General features: G+C 49.8%; 1 protein-coding gene across 1 annotated transcript; it reads left to right on the top strand.

Moving 5' to 3' along the window:
- Positions 1-3,537: 3,537 nt before the first annotated feature.
- LOC146752564 (olfactory receptor 14J1-like) lies at positions 3,538-13,831 on the top strand. The gene is made up of 2 exons (XM_085531787.1): positions 3,538-3,952; positions 13,240-13,831. The coding sequence occupies exons 1-2, from the start codon at positions 3,538-3,540 to the stop codon at positions 13,749-13,751; spliced, it is 927 nt and encodes a 308-aa protein (XP_085387913.1). The 3' UTR covers positions 13,752-13,831.
- The last annotated feature ends 2,114 nt before the right edge of the window (positions 13,832-15,945 follow it).

The raw sequence follows: 15,945 nt of genomic DNA, 5'->3' as shown, positions 1-15,945 counted from the left end.
CCGCTGTTTTCTTTTCCTAATTAACTTTTTCCTTTTGGCCTAGGGCCCCCGCGGGGCCCACGGCCCCCTGTCACAGGCTCAAGTGGATTTTTTCGTTCAAAACGTGACAATAAGGTGCTGACTACCCCCAGTAAATGCCATTTTGCCATCTATCATTCTGAGTTATAGTGGCTTTGGTCCTGGCGTGGAGCAACACTAGACTTTAGGGCAGAGTGTGGTTGAACCATGGAAGCACGCGACAACACCCGGCCCAAGGCAGTCTGACCACTGGGAAGTGGAAGATGCAGTGTGACCTGCTTTTCCTCTGCCCTCCAAAGCCAGTTGCCATCTGGGATGCGGTGGCCACCTACGTATGAGAGCAGCTGCTGGTGCACAAGGTGTGCTGGCTGTCGGGTTCCTCCTCTCCCTGTCCAGGTCAGCCTACAGTTCCTCTGAGTCTTCCCCTGCACGCACAACAGGAGACTCAGCCCACATTTCCCTGCTGTGCATCCCATGGGCTTCCTGCAAATGCAGGAATGCTTGTGCTAGGCAGGGTTGCAGCTCAGGCTGAGCCCAGCCTCAGGAAGCCTCTGGGTTCCATCAGACTGCTTCCGCCCTAGCTGCTGTGCTGCATTTAAGAGGTCAAGGGGAAGGAGGAGGCTGCACGGCTCCTTCCCAAAGCCTCTCCGCTGCCCTGCCTTGTGCCTCGGAACAGCAGGTGGGGGCTCCTGAGCTCTGTCCCTGCACAGGACCAACTCCAGCTCTTCCTGCAGCCAGCCCGTAACCCTGTAGCCCGTGCTTTTTCTTCCACCTGCAGGGTGTCTGGACTCCCACCTTGGGCTCATTTGACACCATCTCTGAAGACATCAGGACTGACGATGGGACAATGACTCTGTGAAGGCCCGCGTTTCAGCTCGCCAGGAACCGCAGAGCCATGCACCACCTCCAGTCTGAGAAGTAATCCCTGCCAGGTAGGAGGGGGATTAAACCCTTGCTGGCTTCATGGGCGGGGCAAAGAAAGCCACCCCTCCCTTCTCAGAACAAGACCTCCCCCCCCAAGGAAAGGTGCCGGCTGGGAGATGGCTGCAAGTATCAGTTCTAGGGAAGCACCTGTGGAAAACTGAATGTAGGATCAACTCCGATTCTCCTATTTTTCAGCCCTTAAGGAGGTGGAGCCCCTGAAATACTGAAAGGTGGCTGCTGCTGCCTCTGTGAGCTGGCAGAGAGGGAAGGCCTGCGTCCAAAACACTGTGACCCTCCTCTCCAGCTGCCTGCAGGACGAGGAGAACGTTGCCTTTGTCCCGAAGGACACTGGAGTGCTCCTCTTTCAAGGTATGAACTTTGAACTGAAATACTATTACAACATCCTTGAGAAGCTCTGTGGGAAGGAGACGTTCAGAAAAGTTGAATTCAAGGTGAGCCATAGGTTTCTCCCTGGTCTGGGCAGCCCTGTCAGCCTTGCTCAGGCCGCACGTGGCCCAACAGGTCCTGGCCAGCTGCTCAGTGCAGGTGCTGTGGTGCTGTCAGCTCCCCCTGCCGTGTTCTCCTCCAGTCCCCAGTGCCTCAGCCATGAACAGGCCGTCCCACAACCTCCCCGTTCCTCCCGCACAAGCCCCTTAGCTGCTGGACATGTTGGTGTCCCAGGTAGCACTGGTGGCCTCCCTGACTCTCCCTGGCCAGCTTGTGGTCCTTCCTATGTGAGTGTGGGCACCTTGAGCCCAGTTCCCATCTCCCAACCTCTTTCCCTTTTGACCTTCCCATTTGTCAGGGGTGGGGGGCCCAAAGGCCTACTGCCTCCCCTTGTCATGGAAATAGATTGATCTAGATAACACCATGAAAACTGTTTACAAGCCCTGGTACACTTCCAAGAGCTCCCCAGGCACCTTGGGCATCACCCAGTGTACATGTGTGTGAGCAGCTGCCTCCCTGCTGAAGGACCGAGGACTCAGAGCAGGAGTTCAAATGCAGGCAACTCCTTGTGCTCATCTGAACTTAACCAGAGGAATCCCAGCTCCTGTGGGTCCATGGGGAGCTGAATCCCATTTCAGCCCTAGGGTTTCCCTCTACAGATGAGAGGGATCCAGCCTCAGCTGGATCACTGCCCTTCACAGGGAAAGTCCAACCCTCCCTGTCCTTGTCTGTGTGCCCTTTTAGTTTCTTTAAACAACCTCTGGAAGGACTCACCGTATGTCTGGAATTTCAAGTACAGTCATGATGCCATTGTCTTTCAGGAGCTGTTGTCCATGAAGACCCAGAGACATCTCATGGGAGACGAGTGGGAAGGATAACAATGACATCCTCAGCTGATGAGCTGGACTGGGCTCATGGGACACAGGGAACTCATAAAAGTGGTGAGCGCTGCAGAGAGACAGCTGCGCCCAGGAGCCACTCTTGTGCACAGCACAGAAGGGCTGGGATACGATCTGCAGTTGATATGAGGATAGAAGTGAAGGGAGAGACAGCTTACAGGATGCTTTGGGAGGGAGCAAGCTAAGAGCTTACTGGAGGAGCATTGATCGCATGCCATGACATGGTAAGTCTCACATCAGGCCATGCAGCTACATTTAATACAGGGATAAATAAGTCTGACACATCCCATAGCATATCTGTCTTCAGGCACTGCATGTTTCTTGACACTGGAAAAAGCCTTCTGCTCCAGCTGAGGGCTTCTGTGATGCAGCATCAGAGCCCAGCTCTGAGAGCTGCGTTTCCCAGCACGGCTGCAGGCTGTGCAGCTGGGGCTGCAGGCAGGTGCCCAGGGCTGTCCTGCAGAGCAGGGTCCCTGCTGTGCCCCAGGGGCTGTGTGCCGGGTATGGGACTCTGCTGCCTGCCAGACTAAGCACTCAGCCTGCCCAGGGAGCTGCCCAGGGCTCTGCAGGGAGATGTGTGTGGGGAAGGAGCCCCTCGGCAGGGCTTGTGCTGCCACAGCTGCTGCCTGGGGCAGGGGGATCACAGCTCCGCTGCAGAACTGAGTGTCTGTAAGGGTACTTTGCAAGAGGAGAGCCAAGTCAGGGATTTTTCTTTTCATTTTCAGTGGGAAGGGAAGATTGGAGGCAGAAATATAAAAGGGGCTGTCAACTCTGAACACAGCTCTGAGACTCCCCAGTATTTTTCCAATCAGTTAGCTGTTTTGTAAACAGTCACACAAGTTATGCTTTCAGCTTCGTCTACCTAAAAGGATATAATCAGCTTAGGTTATAGTTTCTTTGTTTTCTGCAGACATTAATAGTTCACTTGTCTGGCAAACAGGCAGATTTCTCTAAGACAAATTGAAGTGCAGAGCGGCTGGTGTCTAGAAGAGTAGCTGGAGTAAAGAGGAAAATATCCAGAAGGCTTGGGTATGACTAGGAAATGAGAAGAGAGAAAGAGCTCCCTAATTTTCTTCTCCTTAAGGGATGGTGAAGTTCATGGAAATAAATTCAAGTTATGGTGTTAAATGATCATTTTTGAGAGGGAATGGAAAAATTTGTAGCATAGCAGAAGGAGTGTCTCTGAGAATTGTCTGAATTTCTCATTATCTTCTGCACCCTGAACAGGACTCCAAGCCCAGAACAGCAGATGCCCAACAGCAGCTCCATCAGCGAGTTCCTCCTCCTGCCGTTGGCAGACACGCGGCAGCTGCAGCTCCTGCACTTCTGGATCTTGCTGGGCATCTACCTGGCTGCCCTCCTGGGCAATGGCCTCATCAGCACAGCCGTAGCCTGCGACCAGCGACTGCACACCTCCATGTACTTCTTCCTCCTCAACCTGGCCCTCCTCGACCTGGGATGCATCTCCACCACTCTCCCCAAGGCCATGGCCAACGCCCTCTGGGACACCAGGGCCATCTCCTACACAGGATGTGTTGCACAGCTCTTTTCCTTTGTCTTCTTCCTCTCAGCAGAGTATTTCCATCTCACCATCATGTCCTATGACCGCTACGTTGCCATCTGCAAGCCCCTGCACTATGGGACCTTGATGGACAGCAGAGCTTGTGCCACCATGGCAGCAGCTGCCTGGGGCACTGGAGCTCTCTATTCCCTGCTGCACACTGCCAGTACGTTTTCAGTGCCTCTCTGCCAAGGCAATGTTGTGAACCAGTTTTTCTGTGAAATCCCCCAGATCCTCAAGCTCTCCTGCTCAGCCTCCTACATCAGGGAAGTTGTTTTTCTCATTTTTAGTGTCAGTTTATACTTTGGGTGCTTTATTTTCATTGTGGTTTCCTATGTGCAGATCTTCATGGCTGTGCTGAGGATGCCCTCTGAGCAGAGACGGTACAAAGCCTTCTCCACGTGCCTCCCTCACCTGGCCGTGGTCTCCGTCGTTCTCAGCACTGCCTTTTTTGCCTACCTGAAGCCTTCCTCTGTCTCCTCCCCATCCATGGACCTGATGTTGGCACTTCTGTACTCAGTGGTGCCTCTAGCAGTGAACCCCCTCATCTACAGCATGAGGAACAGGGAGGCCAAGGATGCAGTGAGGAAAGTGATGACCAAATGTGTTTCAAAACCAGTGAACTGCCCATCTTTTGGAATTCATGGCTTGTAAGGCAGCTTTTTTCTGAATCAAGTTCTTTTCTTGTTTATTTTGTGCTATTTTATATGTGTAATTTATTCTTATTCTTTTTTTAAAAATATTGTATTGTTTCTCACTACTAAGTCATTATTGAAACCAATTCCTGTTCACCTTGTACCTTTGTAGTTTAGCCCAGACATGCTGTATATAGTGAAACAGGCTCTCTGTGAACCATAACATAATAAAGGTCATGCAGTCACTCTGTCTGTCAACCTTCTTGTGAGACATTTCAGGAGCTGTCGGGGTCAGATGTTCTCAGAAACCCACAGTACACCTGAAAGCAGAGAACTGTTCATCAGCAGCAGTGGCCAGCAGCAGCAGCTGGTTTAAATGTTGGTTGTCAAGTCCCCTCTTCCTCATTCCCTGTGAGACCCTGCACACAACAAATTCTTGGATGTGAGTTATCATGTCAGAAGTTCCCAAGCTTCCTCCCGGGCTTCTTCCAATTTCTACACAGACGTGGTCACTGCCTCCAGGATGGTCTGTGGAGAGGGAAATCTCCACAGATCTCTCATTGGCCAGTGGTAGCTCTGCCCGGCCCCCAGCCTCTCATTGGCAAGTGGCAGCTCTGCCCCGTCCTCAGCCGCTCATTGGTCCGCGGCAGTTCCGGCCCCATGTCGCCATCTCATTGGTCAGCGGCAGCGCCGCCAACTCCAATTTGCTGAGTTTCCGCACTTGCAAGCGGCTGCCATCTTCCTTCTCGGGGCTGCCCGACTCTCCCCTCATTCTGCTGAAGCCGCACAGCAGCTGTAGGGAGGGAATAGGGTACTATGGGGCTGTGGGTGGCAGTGGGATGAATCTAGGGGTGAATAGTGGGGGATATAGGGTTGTAGTGGGCTGAAGGGGGATACCAAGGGATATAAGGAATGGGTGGCTGTGAGGGGAACGTGGGGGCTATAGGGGGATATGGGTTGTAGATAGCTGTTGTGGCAATGTAGAGGGATGTGGAGGTGTGGAGGGGCTATCGGGAGAGATCTGAGGCTATAGGGAGCATTTGGGGGGCTATAGAGGTATATTAGGCTGTGCAGGGTTTCTTGGAGGATATGGGGCTGTAGGGTGCTAGGGGGACTGCAGGGGTAGATGTAGGTGTATGTGAGGCTATGGGGAGCTTCCTAGTGGCCATAGGAGGGGTATGGAGTTATAGAAAGTTGTCAGGGACTTCTGAAGTGGTATTGGGGTATATGGGACAGTGGGGACTCTGGGGAGAATATATATGACTGCGGAGGGGATACAGGGCTTATGCTGGGCTGAGGGGTCTACAGGGGATCATAGAGCTCTAGGGAGCTTAGGGGCTGCAGTGTTATGTAGGGCTGTGGTGGAGGTTCTACAAGAGTCCCATAAGGTGCTCTGGGAGGGCTATAGCAGGATTATGGGGGACATGTGTCTCTAGGGGGCTGTGGGTGGGCAGTAGGAGGATTCTAGTGGGATACAAGGCTATTTGGGATGTATAAGGCTATAGGGTGATATGGGGCTATAGAATGGGTTATAGGGGCATGTGGGGCTAGAAGGCTCTCCCTTGCTTTCCCCTCTCCTTTCCCCTCCCTGTTCCCCTTCCATAGCAGGGTGGGTGAAATGCTAGTCCTGAAACTTAAATCAGAACTTGAATTGTACTGGACTAGAATATGACTGTTTAGTGGTCTTGGATCTGAACTGTGTTTTCTCCTGGGGCTTCAGGTCCAGGTGCTGTTTAATATTGACTTATGAGAAGGTTTCAGCATCCAGTCTGCTGCTCAGGAAGAAAGAAGGAGGTTTCTGGAGGACTTGCTGACGAGTGGAGCGGCTGCTGAACTTCCCCTTCTAAGAAGGCTGCAGGTGAGGATGTGGTGCATCTCAGCCTTTCCTCAGTACAAGGTATTGTCATAGGGCTGTGGGGTCAATGGGGGCATTGGGGTTATGGGGTCAGTGGGTTCTATGGGGCTATGGGATCTATGGGATCTATTCAGGCTGTGCTTTGCTCTGATTCTCCACCAGCACTTGTATCTGACCAGCAGCGGTCACTAACATTCTGTGCTGGCTTTAGGCTGGGCAAGCATAGGAAGTACTGCCTGCAGCAGAACCAGCTGAGTCGAGGTACCAATGGGCTGGACTGGAAGCCCTGAGGTTTTGAGGGCCTGATGCACAGTGGGTGGCCAAAAAAGAGACCATAAGTCCCTGAGTATTTAAGGCACAAAGGAAGGCTTAGAGGTGTGACGGAGAGCACACTTGGGGGCACAGGTATCCTAGAGGCATAGAAGGAAGCCTAAAGGCCTAGAAGTTGCCAAGGAGGCTAAGAGACTTTCAGGTAAAACAGCGTGGAGGGAGGCCGAAAGCCTGGCCAAGAGGCCTTGCAGCTTTAGTAGTCCTGAGGCCAAGCTAAGGCATGGAGGCCAAGAAAGAGGGAGTCTAGAAGAGCAGAGGCCAAGAAGACCTAGGAGTCGTCCTTGAACCTAGTGGTCTGGACACCTATAGCCCAAGAAGCCTGAAGGCCTTGAAGCTGGACTGGAGGTCTTGAGACGGTCTTTGCTTCCCCTCCAGCCAGTTGGGAAGAGCTCTTCCATTGTGGAGAGGGCTGTGGGTTGAGTTCAGCATCTCCTGATGTGTCACAAAGATCCAGGGCTTTCAAGAGGTCATTTATTGAAGTGCTTCAGATGGTGAATATTCCTAGTCATAGCGCTTGTCTCTTCCAAGCTCTGAATTCCAAGGTTTGTTCTGCAGGTCCTGATGATGGTCCAGGCATCAAACAGCCTAGAGCTGTGGATTACATAGTGAAGGGAGAGCTGGAGGAGGGCTTTGAGCAGCACTGTGCAGGAATGCAAGCATCTGGTAAGAGAAGAGATGTGTGTGCTGAGAGCACGGGCTGTACGGCTCATCTCTGTGTGCTGACAGGGAATGCAAGCAGAGCTCTTTGCTCTCTGTTCTTTCCTGTAAGGCTGCAGCCCTTCAAAGCATGCTGCGGATGGGCAGCATGACGACAAGCCAAGGGTGGCAGCAAGAGATGCAGCGCAGCTCGTACCAGCAGCCAGGTGCATTATTCCTCTTTCTGCTTCTTAACCTAGAAGGTGTGTTGAGCTTCCATAGTTGGTGCCTTGGTCACCTGTTTTGACGGCTTTTAAGCTCTTCCTCTTTTTCTCACATCCTAAGACAGCCAAGGACTTCCCTGTTTTGATAGGAACAGTTCATGTGCAAGGGCATGGCTGTCTGTGTCTGTTCCAGATGGTGAAGGGGATGGTTATGTGAGTGCAATGATGGAGCTGACATTTTAATGGCACTTGCAACCCGCTGATGTGCAGCCTTCAGGTACAGGGAGACAGAGAGTGGTGCCAGTCCCAATGCCCTGTGACTACAGCCTGGCATCTAACTCATTCCTTGTACAAATATTTCCTCTGAAAGACAAAACCCATGAGATGCAGCCAGGACATGGCAAGCAGTTTATCACTGTATTTTACTGTTCATTCAATTGCATCACCTTTCCTTCTGCTCGCTGGCCAAAAAAAAAGAGAATTCTTTCCTTGCCCACGTGCAGCTGTATCTCTGAGGAAAACCTGTGGGAGTTGGTGCAAAACAGGTTTAACACTGAGCGGGTGACTGCAGAGGAGAAGAGTGATATGAGGAAAAGTGATGCAAGTCCCATGGGGGCAATGTGAGTAGAAATGGGGTGGGGAGGTTGAGAAGGACATTTGTCCATGCAGTAACAGAATGGAATTTTTGGGTACATCCTGGTTTGATATCAGTTGCACAGTGCTGATTTGATGTCTTCTAAAAAACCCAAGTATAAATAAATAGACAATAATTGTCTGCTGGACTCTGGCTCTTTAAGCTCTCTTCACATACCTCTCCATTTTGATGAACAAGTTCTGAAAACCTGCAGAAGATGGCAGGAGGGCACAAGGCACAAGAGGCTCTTTAAGTTATAGTGGGCCCCAGGGTGCATTTGCTGCTGAGTCCATCAACCTCCAGTGCAGAGAGAAGTTTGCACAAAGTGCTCAACAAGACAAAGTCAGAAGTAACAGTGAAGTTTCTAGGAGTATTAATGGGTCCACTGAGGGCTGTTACAAAGTGAGCTTCCCAGGGGACTTGTTAGAGAAGACAACTGGAAGGTATGACTACAGGAAGGCATGCAAAGGCACTGGCATGGTGGCTCTGATTTTGAAAAACCCCTCCTTAGCCTTACGAAGCAGGCAGGCTAAGTCCTGATTCCCAGACCCTTGGCAGGGAGATCCTGTCCTTCATGTTAGCTCAGGACCCTTCCTAGGCAGTGGATGGAGGTCTGTATGATGTCAAATAAAAGACACAAGGAGAGAAGATCCCAGGCTCTGCATGGGGTGCAAGGATACTGTGAGGTTCATGTCCCATGTGTGGCCTGAGTCTCATTGCAGAATGTGGGGTGTGAGAATGGCCCAGTCTAAAAAAGCAGTCAATCCCAATGAAACTCTGAACTTGAGAACTCTCAGTTCCAGTGCCCTCCTTTGCACACACTCTCATAGTTTGTTGTCCTTTCTGCTCTGCAATGCCCAGAAGTGAAGCCAGTGCTCCATGTGAGGCTGCAGCAGTGCAGAGCAGAGAGGGACGATCCTTACTTTCACCCAGCTGGCAATACCTTGCTTGATGCGCTACAGGGGACCGCTGGCCTTCCTGACTGCCCTGCTGACTCACGTTCAATTTGATGTTGACCAGGACCCCCAATCCTATTCAGTCAGATGGCTCTCCAGTGTCCCATATCCAGTCTGTGTTTATGTCCAGGGTTGCCTCTACCCAGGTGCACAATCAGGCACTTGTTCTTGTTATGCTTTATGCACTTGGTGCTTAGTGCCAACAGGTACCCAGTTCTATGACTTGTCCACATCTCTCTGCAAGTCCTCTCCAGCCACAGTGGAGTCAGCAGTACCTGCTCATCTGGTATCATAAGCAAACTTGCTGAAAACATCTTCTAGTCCTGCATGCAAGTCATCCGCAAAAACATGAAAGACAACTGGCCCTAAAACCCATTGACTGTAATCCTTTGGGCCTAACCTACTGGCCAACCGCTCACCCACCACGTTCTGTTTCTGTCCAGCCAGATGCAGGACATTCTGTCCAGAAGGGCGCTGTGAGAAACAGTATCAAAAGCTCTAATGAAATCCTCAAAGATAACATCAGCTGGCTTCCCTTGTTCAGCTAAATGGATATAGGTGTCATAAAAGGACCTGAAATTAAGTAGGACATTCCCCTGGGAATATTGTGTTGGCTGTGACCAATGACAGAATTGTCTTTCAGCTGTTTTTCCATAACTGCAACCATCATTTTCTCCATAATTTTACCAGGCACTGGAGTGAGACTGACAGGTCCATAATTGCCCCTGTCATCTTTCTTGCTCTTCCTTACAATGAGACAACATTTGCCAGCTTCCCGTCAACTGGTATGACCCTAGATTTATTTAGATGCAATTGAAATGCAAGCCCAGATCATACCAAAGTGTCATCATTACAAGAACGTAGATGTGCCACAGCTTTGCAATGCCTTGAACTCTGGAGTATGCCACAGATGGAAGATAAAGACTGGCCTCTTCTGTTGGCAAGCAGAATAACACTACATGATACACGAGGACTGTGTCTCTGCTCTGCTATGCTCTGCTGGCAGGGGAAAGGTGCAGGGGGTTGCTCTCATGTCAGTGCTCATATCTGAGGTGTGGAGTCAAAGTGGAGAGACCAGGTTCTTTTCAGTAGTGTGTGGAGACAAGACAAGGGGAAAAAACAGAAAGAGGAGCATAGGAAGTTCTGCATGAATGTGTGCAAGAACTTCTTTCCAGTGAGGGTGATGGAGCACTGGAACAGGCTGCCCAAGGGGCTGGGAAGTCTCCTTCTCTGGAGATATTCAAGACCCGCCTGGACGCCTACCTGTGTGCCTACCTGGTGTTCCCCAGGGGTCTGTGCTGGGGCCTGTCCTCTACAATATCTTTATTGATGACCTGGATGAGGATATTGAGTGCATCCGTTGTAAGTTTGCAGACTACACCAAATTGGCTGGGAGTGTGGATCTTCCTGGAGTTAGCAAGGCGCTACTGAGGGATCTGGACAGGCTGGAGAGCTGGGCTGAAGCCACTTCAATGAGGTTAACTGAGACCAAATGCCGCATCCTTCTTTTCAGCTGCAACAACTCCGGGTGACGCTACGCAGGCTTGGGGTGAAGTGGCTGGAAGACTGTGTAGAGGAAACGGACCTGTGGGTATTTTTTGATGCTCAGCTGAACATGAGCCGACAGTGTGCCCAGGTGGCCAAGAAGGCCAACGGCATCCTGCCTTGCATCAGAAACAGGGTTGCCAGCAGGAGCAGAGGTGATTGTTCCCCTGTACTCAGCACTGGTGAGGCCGCACCTCGAGTTCTGTGTCCAGTTTTGGGCCCCTCACTGCAAGAAAGACACTGAGGCCCTGGAACATGTTCAAAGGAGGGCAACAATGCTGGTGAGGAGTCATATGAGGAGAGGCTGATGGGGCTGGGAATGTTCAGTCTGGAGAAGAGGAGGCTTAGGGGAGACGTTATTGCTCTCTATAACTTCTTGATGGGAGGTTGTAGTGAGCTCTGGGACGACCTCTCGTGTCATTAGCTATAGGATTAGAGGGAATGATTTCAAGGTGCGGCAGGGGAGATTCTGGCTGGACAGTAGGAAATATTACTTCTCAGAAAGGGTGGTCAGGCACTGGAATGGACTGCCCAGGGAGGTGGTAGAATTACCGGCCCCGGGGGGGTGCACAAGAAAGGATTGGATTTTGTGTTGAGGGACATGGTTTAATGGAAGCTGTAGGTAACAGGTGAACAGTTGGACTGGGTGATCTTACAGGTCTTTTACAACCTTAGTGATTCTATGATTCTATGATTCCCTTGCCCTTTTTGCTTCAGCAAACACTCCCTGGGAGGTCTCAACACATATCTGGAATTGAAATCTGGTCATGATGACGTTGTCTTTCAGGAGCTGTTGACCGTGAGGACCCAGGGACATCTCAGGGGAGGCAAGTGGGAAGGATAACAATGACATCCTCTGCTGATGAGCTGGGCCGGGCTGATGGGACACAGGGAGCTCATACAAGTGAGCAGCACTGCAGAGAGACAGCTGTGCCCAGGAGCAGCTCTTGTGCACAGCACAGCCTGCATCTGACAGAAGTAGCAGTGAGAAAGGGGAGAGAAGATGAGTACAGTGTGAGCAGACTGTAAGCTCGCAACAGGAGCATTGCTCTCATGCCTTGACATGGTAAGTCTCACTGCAGACCATTCAGCTGCTGTTCCTATAGGGTTAACTAAAACTGAGACATCCAATAGCAGATCAGGCTGCAGGCACTGCATGCTCCTTTCCTGTGGAAAAAGATTTCTGCTTTAGCTGAGGGTTTCCATGCTGCACTATGAAAGCACAGCCCTGAGGGTTGCGTGTCCCAGCACAGCTGCAAGCTGTGCAAACGTGGCTGCAGGCGGGTGCCCAGGGCTGTCCCTGCTGTGATCCAGGGGCTGTGTCCTGGTATGGGACTCTGCTGCCTGCCAGGCTCAGCACTAAGCCAGCCCAGGGTGCTGTGGGGATACGTGTGGGGGAAAGAGCCCCCCGGCAGGGCTTGTGCTGCCACAGCTGCTGCCTGGGGCAGGGGGATCACTGCTCCACTGCACAGCAGAATGTTTCTGAGGGAACTTTGCAAGAGGATAGCCAAGGCAGAGATTTTCCATTTCCTATTCTGAGGGAAGATTGGAGGCAGAAATATAAAAGGTGCTGTCAACTCTGAACACAGCTCTGAGACTCCCCAATATTTCTCCAATCAGTTAGCTGTTTTGTAAACAGTCCCACAGGTTATGCTTTCAGCCTCATGTACCTAAAAGTATATAGTCAACTTACGTTATAGTTGTTTTGTGCAGGCATTAATAGTTCAGTTGTCCTGCAAACAGGCTGATTTGTCTTAGATGATTTGAATTGCACAGATGCTGGGGCTGGGGTCCCAAAGAGCAGCTGCAGTAAAGAGGAAAATATCCAAGAGGCTGGGATATGATTAGGAAATGAGAAGAAAGTAAGAGCTTCCCAATCTCCTACTACTTAAGGGATGGTTAAACTCATGAAAATAAATACAAGTTCTGGAGTTAAGTGAACATTTTCCTACATCAAACGAGAAGAGCCAAGTAAGGGGGTTTCAATTTCCTTCTCTAAGGCAAAGAAGGATTGGAGGCAGAAATCTTAAAGTGGCTGTCAGAGTTCTGAGAAGTTTTTGTCAATTAAATGCTTGTTTTGTGAACAGGAGTGTGTCTGAGAATGATCTGGACTTGTCATTATCTTCTGCACTCTGAACAGGACTCCAAGCCCAGGGACAATAGATGCCCAACATCAGCTCCAACAGTGAGTTCTTCCTCCTGGCATTGGCAGACATGAGGCAGCTGCAACTTCTGCACTTCTGGCTCTTCCTGGGCATCTACATGGCTGCCCTCCTGGGCAATGGCCTCATCAGCACAGCCGTAGCCTGCGACCGCCGCCTGCGCTCCCCCATGTACTTCTTCCTCCTCAACCTGGCCCTCCTCGACCTGGGCTGCATCTCCACCACTCTCCCCAAAGCCATGGCAAGTGCCCTCCGGGACACCAGGGCCATCTCCTACACAGGATGTGTTGCACAGCTCTTTTTCTTTGTCTTCTTTATCTCAGCAGAGTATTCCCTTCTCACCATCATGTCCTATGACCGCTATGTTGCCATCTGCAAGCCCTTGCACTACAGGACCTTGATGGACAGCAGAGCTTGTGCCACCATGGCAGCAGCTGCCTGGGGCACTGGTGTTCTCCATTGCCTGCTGCACACTGCCAGTACTTTTTCATTGCCTCTCTGCAAAGGGAATGTTGTGAACCAGTTTTTCTGTGAAATTCCCCAGATTATCAAGCTCTCCTGTTCAGCCTCCTACCTCAGGGAAGTTGTGTTTCTCAGTTTTAGTTTCAGTTTAGTCTTTGCGTGCTTTGTTTTCATTGTTGTGTCCTATGTGCAGATCTTCATGGCCGTGCTGAGGATGCCCTCTGAGCAAGGACGGCACAAAGCCTTCTCCACGTGCCTCCCTCACCTGGCCGTGGTCTCCCTCTTTCTCAGCACTGGCTTTTATGCCCTCCTGAAGCCCTCCTCCGTCTCCTCCCCATCCATGGACCTGATGTTGGCACTTCTGTACTCGGTGGTTCCTCCAGCAGTGAACCCCCTCATCTACAGCATGAGGAACCGGGAAGTCAAGGATGCAGTGAGGAAAGTGATGACCAAATGTGTTTAACAAATATTGGACTGCCCATCTTTTGGAATTCATTACATGTATTGCATCCTTTTTACTGAATCTAGATCTCTTTTATTGTTTGTTTTGTTCCATTTTATCTGTGTAATTTATTCTTATGATTTAAAAAATAATTCTGTAATGCTTTTCATTACAAAGTAATTACTCAACTCAATTCCTATTCAGCTTGTACCTTTGCTGTGTACTTCAGACACACTGTATATAGTGAAACAGGCTCTCTGTGAACCATAACATAATAAAGGTCATGCGGTGACTCTGTCTGTCAACCTTCTTGTGAGACATTTCTGGAGCTGTCAGGGTCGGATGTTCTCAGAAACCCACAGTCCAGCAGGAAGCACACGGCTGTTCATCAAACTGTGTGGTGACTTCAGCCTGCAAGAGTTTTCAGCTGGTCCCTTGCCCAGTGTTCCCCATAACACTGACAATATAGTTTCAAAATATTCTTTTCTTATCTGGCCTGACATCCTGCTTACCCAAGCCCCTCTGCAATAGTTAAGCCTTAGACTGTCCCCTTGTTTGAACTCAATCTTCCCTTTTGCTAGATTACTTCAATCTGGGAAAGGGAAGATTTCAAATAACTTCCGCTCTCCACTTTCTGTCTTAGCTTGTGCTTTTTGTATTCTTCATAGCTATTTCCATAGGTTTTACACTGCTGTAATACACACCTCATTTCAACATACATTAAAACAAGCATGATGATTACAATAGTGCAAAGCAATAAAGAGTTGCTTTAGCCATGCAAAATGCGGTAGCCAACCTGTAAGTTTTTCCCACAGTTAGGTGAATCCAAATAAAGTCTGATCTATCGATACTTGATGAAGTAGTTTAGTATGTTCCCATATTGCCTGTAGACCAGATTATCTCTTTTGTTGTTTGTAAGAGATGTAGTTAATCCAATCTACATTGCTGTTAATTGTCACCCACCAGAACAGTGATTCAAACCCTGCAGCAATTGGATTTCTCACCTTAAATTTATCAGAGACAACTCTGGGCACTCCAATCGAATCTATATCTATATACAGCATCATCAAATGAGAACCCTAAGCTCCTTTTGTTCCTTCTGGGGGTGTGTGACATCCCATTTGTGAATGCCAGGGTGACATACACCCAGAGTGGATAAGGGACACTGGAGAGCCATCTGACTGAATAGGATTGGGGCCCTGGTCAACATCAAATTGAATGTGAGTCAGTAGGGTGCCCAGGCAGCCAGGAAGGCCAGCGGTCCCCTGTACTGCATCAAGCAAGGTATTGCCAGCTGGGTGAAAGTAAGGATCATCCCTCTCTGCTCTGCACTGCTGCAGCCTCACATGGAGCACTGGCTTCACTTCTGGGCATTGCAGAGCAGAAAGGACAACAAACTATGAGAGTGTGTGCAAAGGAGGGCACTGGAACTAAAAGATATCAAGTTCAGAGTTTCATTGGGATTGACTACTTGTTCAGACAGGGCCCTTCTCACATCCTACATTCTGCAATGAGAGTCAGGCCACACATGGGACAAGAACCTCACAGTGTCCTTGCACCCCATGCAGACCGTTGGATCTTCTCTCCCTGTGTCTTTGATTTGACATCATACAGACCTTCACTGACTGCCCAGGAAGGATCCTGAGCAAACATGAAGGACAGGATCTCCCTGCCAAGGGTCTGGGAATCAGGACTTATTTACAACTTAATATGGAGTAGGACTCATGAGAATTTCACATGTTGAGAAGGGTTAACATGTATTCATTGATTTCTGTCTTTGTTTCACTTTTATAGGTATTAATGAACATCGTGCAGACTTTCAGCTCAAAAAAAAAAAAAACCCAAAAAACAAAAAACCCAAAAAACAAAACAAAACAAAACAAAACAAAACAAAACAAAACAAAACAAAACAAAACAAAACAAAAAAACAAACAACCAAGAGGGATATCCATTTGTGTTTCACACGTGGCCCAGTGCCCCCTTGACCTTCACATTCCCCACCAGCCTTTCCTTGCTGTTGAGTATGAGATCTAGCAGTGTTGCACAATGGCTGCAATAACAGGGCGGCCATGAAGATGTGTATGAGCATAGCCTGTATCACAGTACAGACTGCATAACCATGGGAAAGTGTTAGGGGTTAAGCAAAGGACACAATGCCCTTGAAGCAAGCTGCAAACAACTAAAACTGGAGTATGTATCCGCTGGTCTATGGAAG

The sequence above is a fragment of the Coturnix japonica genome, unplaced genomic scaffold, assembly GCF_054131305.1.
Source record: "Coturnix japonica strain WE unplaced genomic scaffold, WE-NBRP24 Scf044, whole genome shotgun sequence".
NCBI lineage: Eukaryota > Metazoa > Chordata > Aves > Galliformes > Phasianidae > Coturnix > Coturnix japonica.
Note: the sequence above shows the minus strand (reverse complement) of the source record. Positions and strands in the feature narration are given on the sequence as shown.

Bases quoted from the DNA above. Each gene is read 5' to 3' on its own strand.
- LOC146752564 (XM_085531787.1), top strand. From the start codon at position 3,538: ATGCCCAACAGCAGCTCCATCAGCGAGTTCCTCCTCCTGCCGTTGGCA. The intron at 3,953-13,239 runs GTGCCACCATGG...TGGACAGCAGAG, and splicing joins CTTGATGGACAGCAGAGCTT to CTTGTGCCACCATGGCAGCA.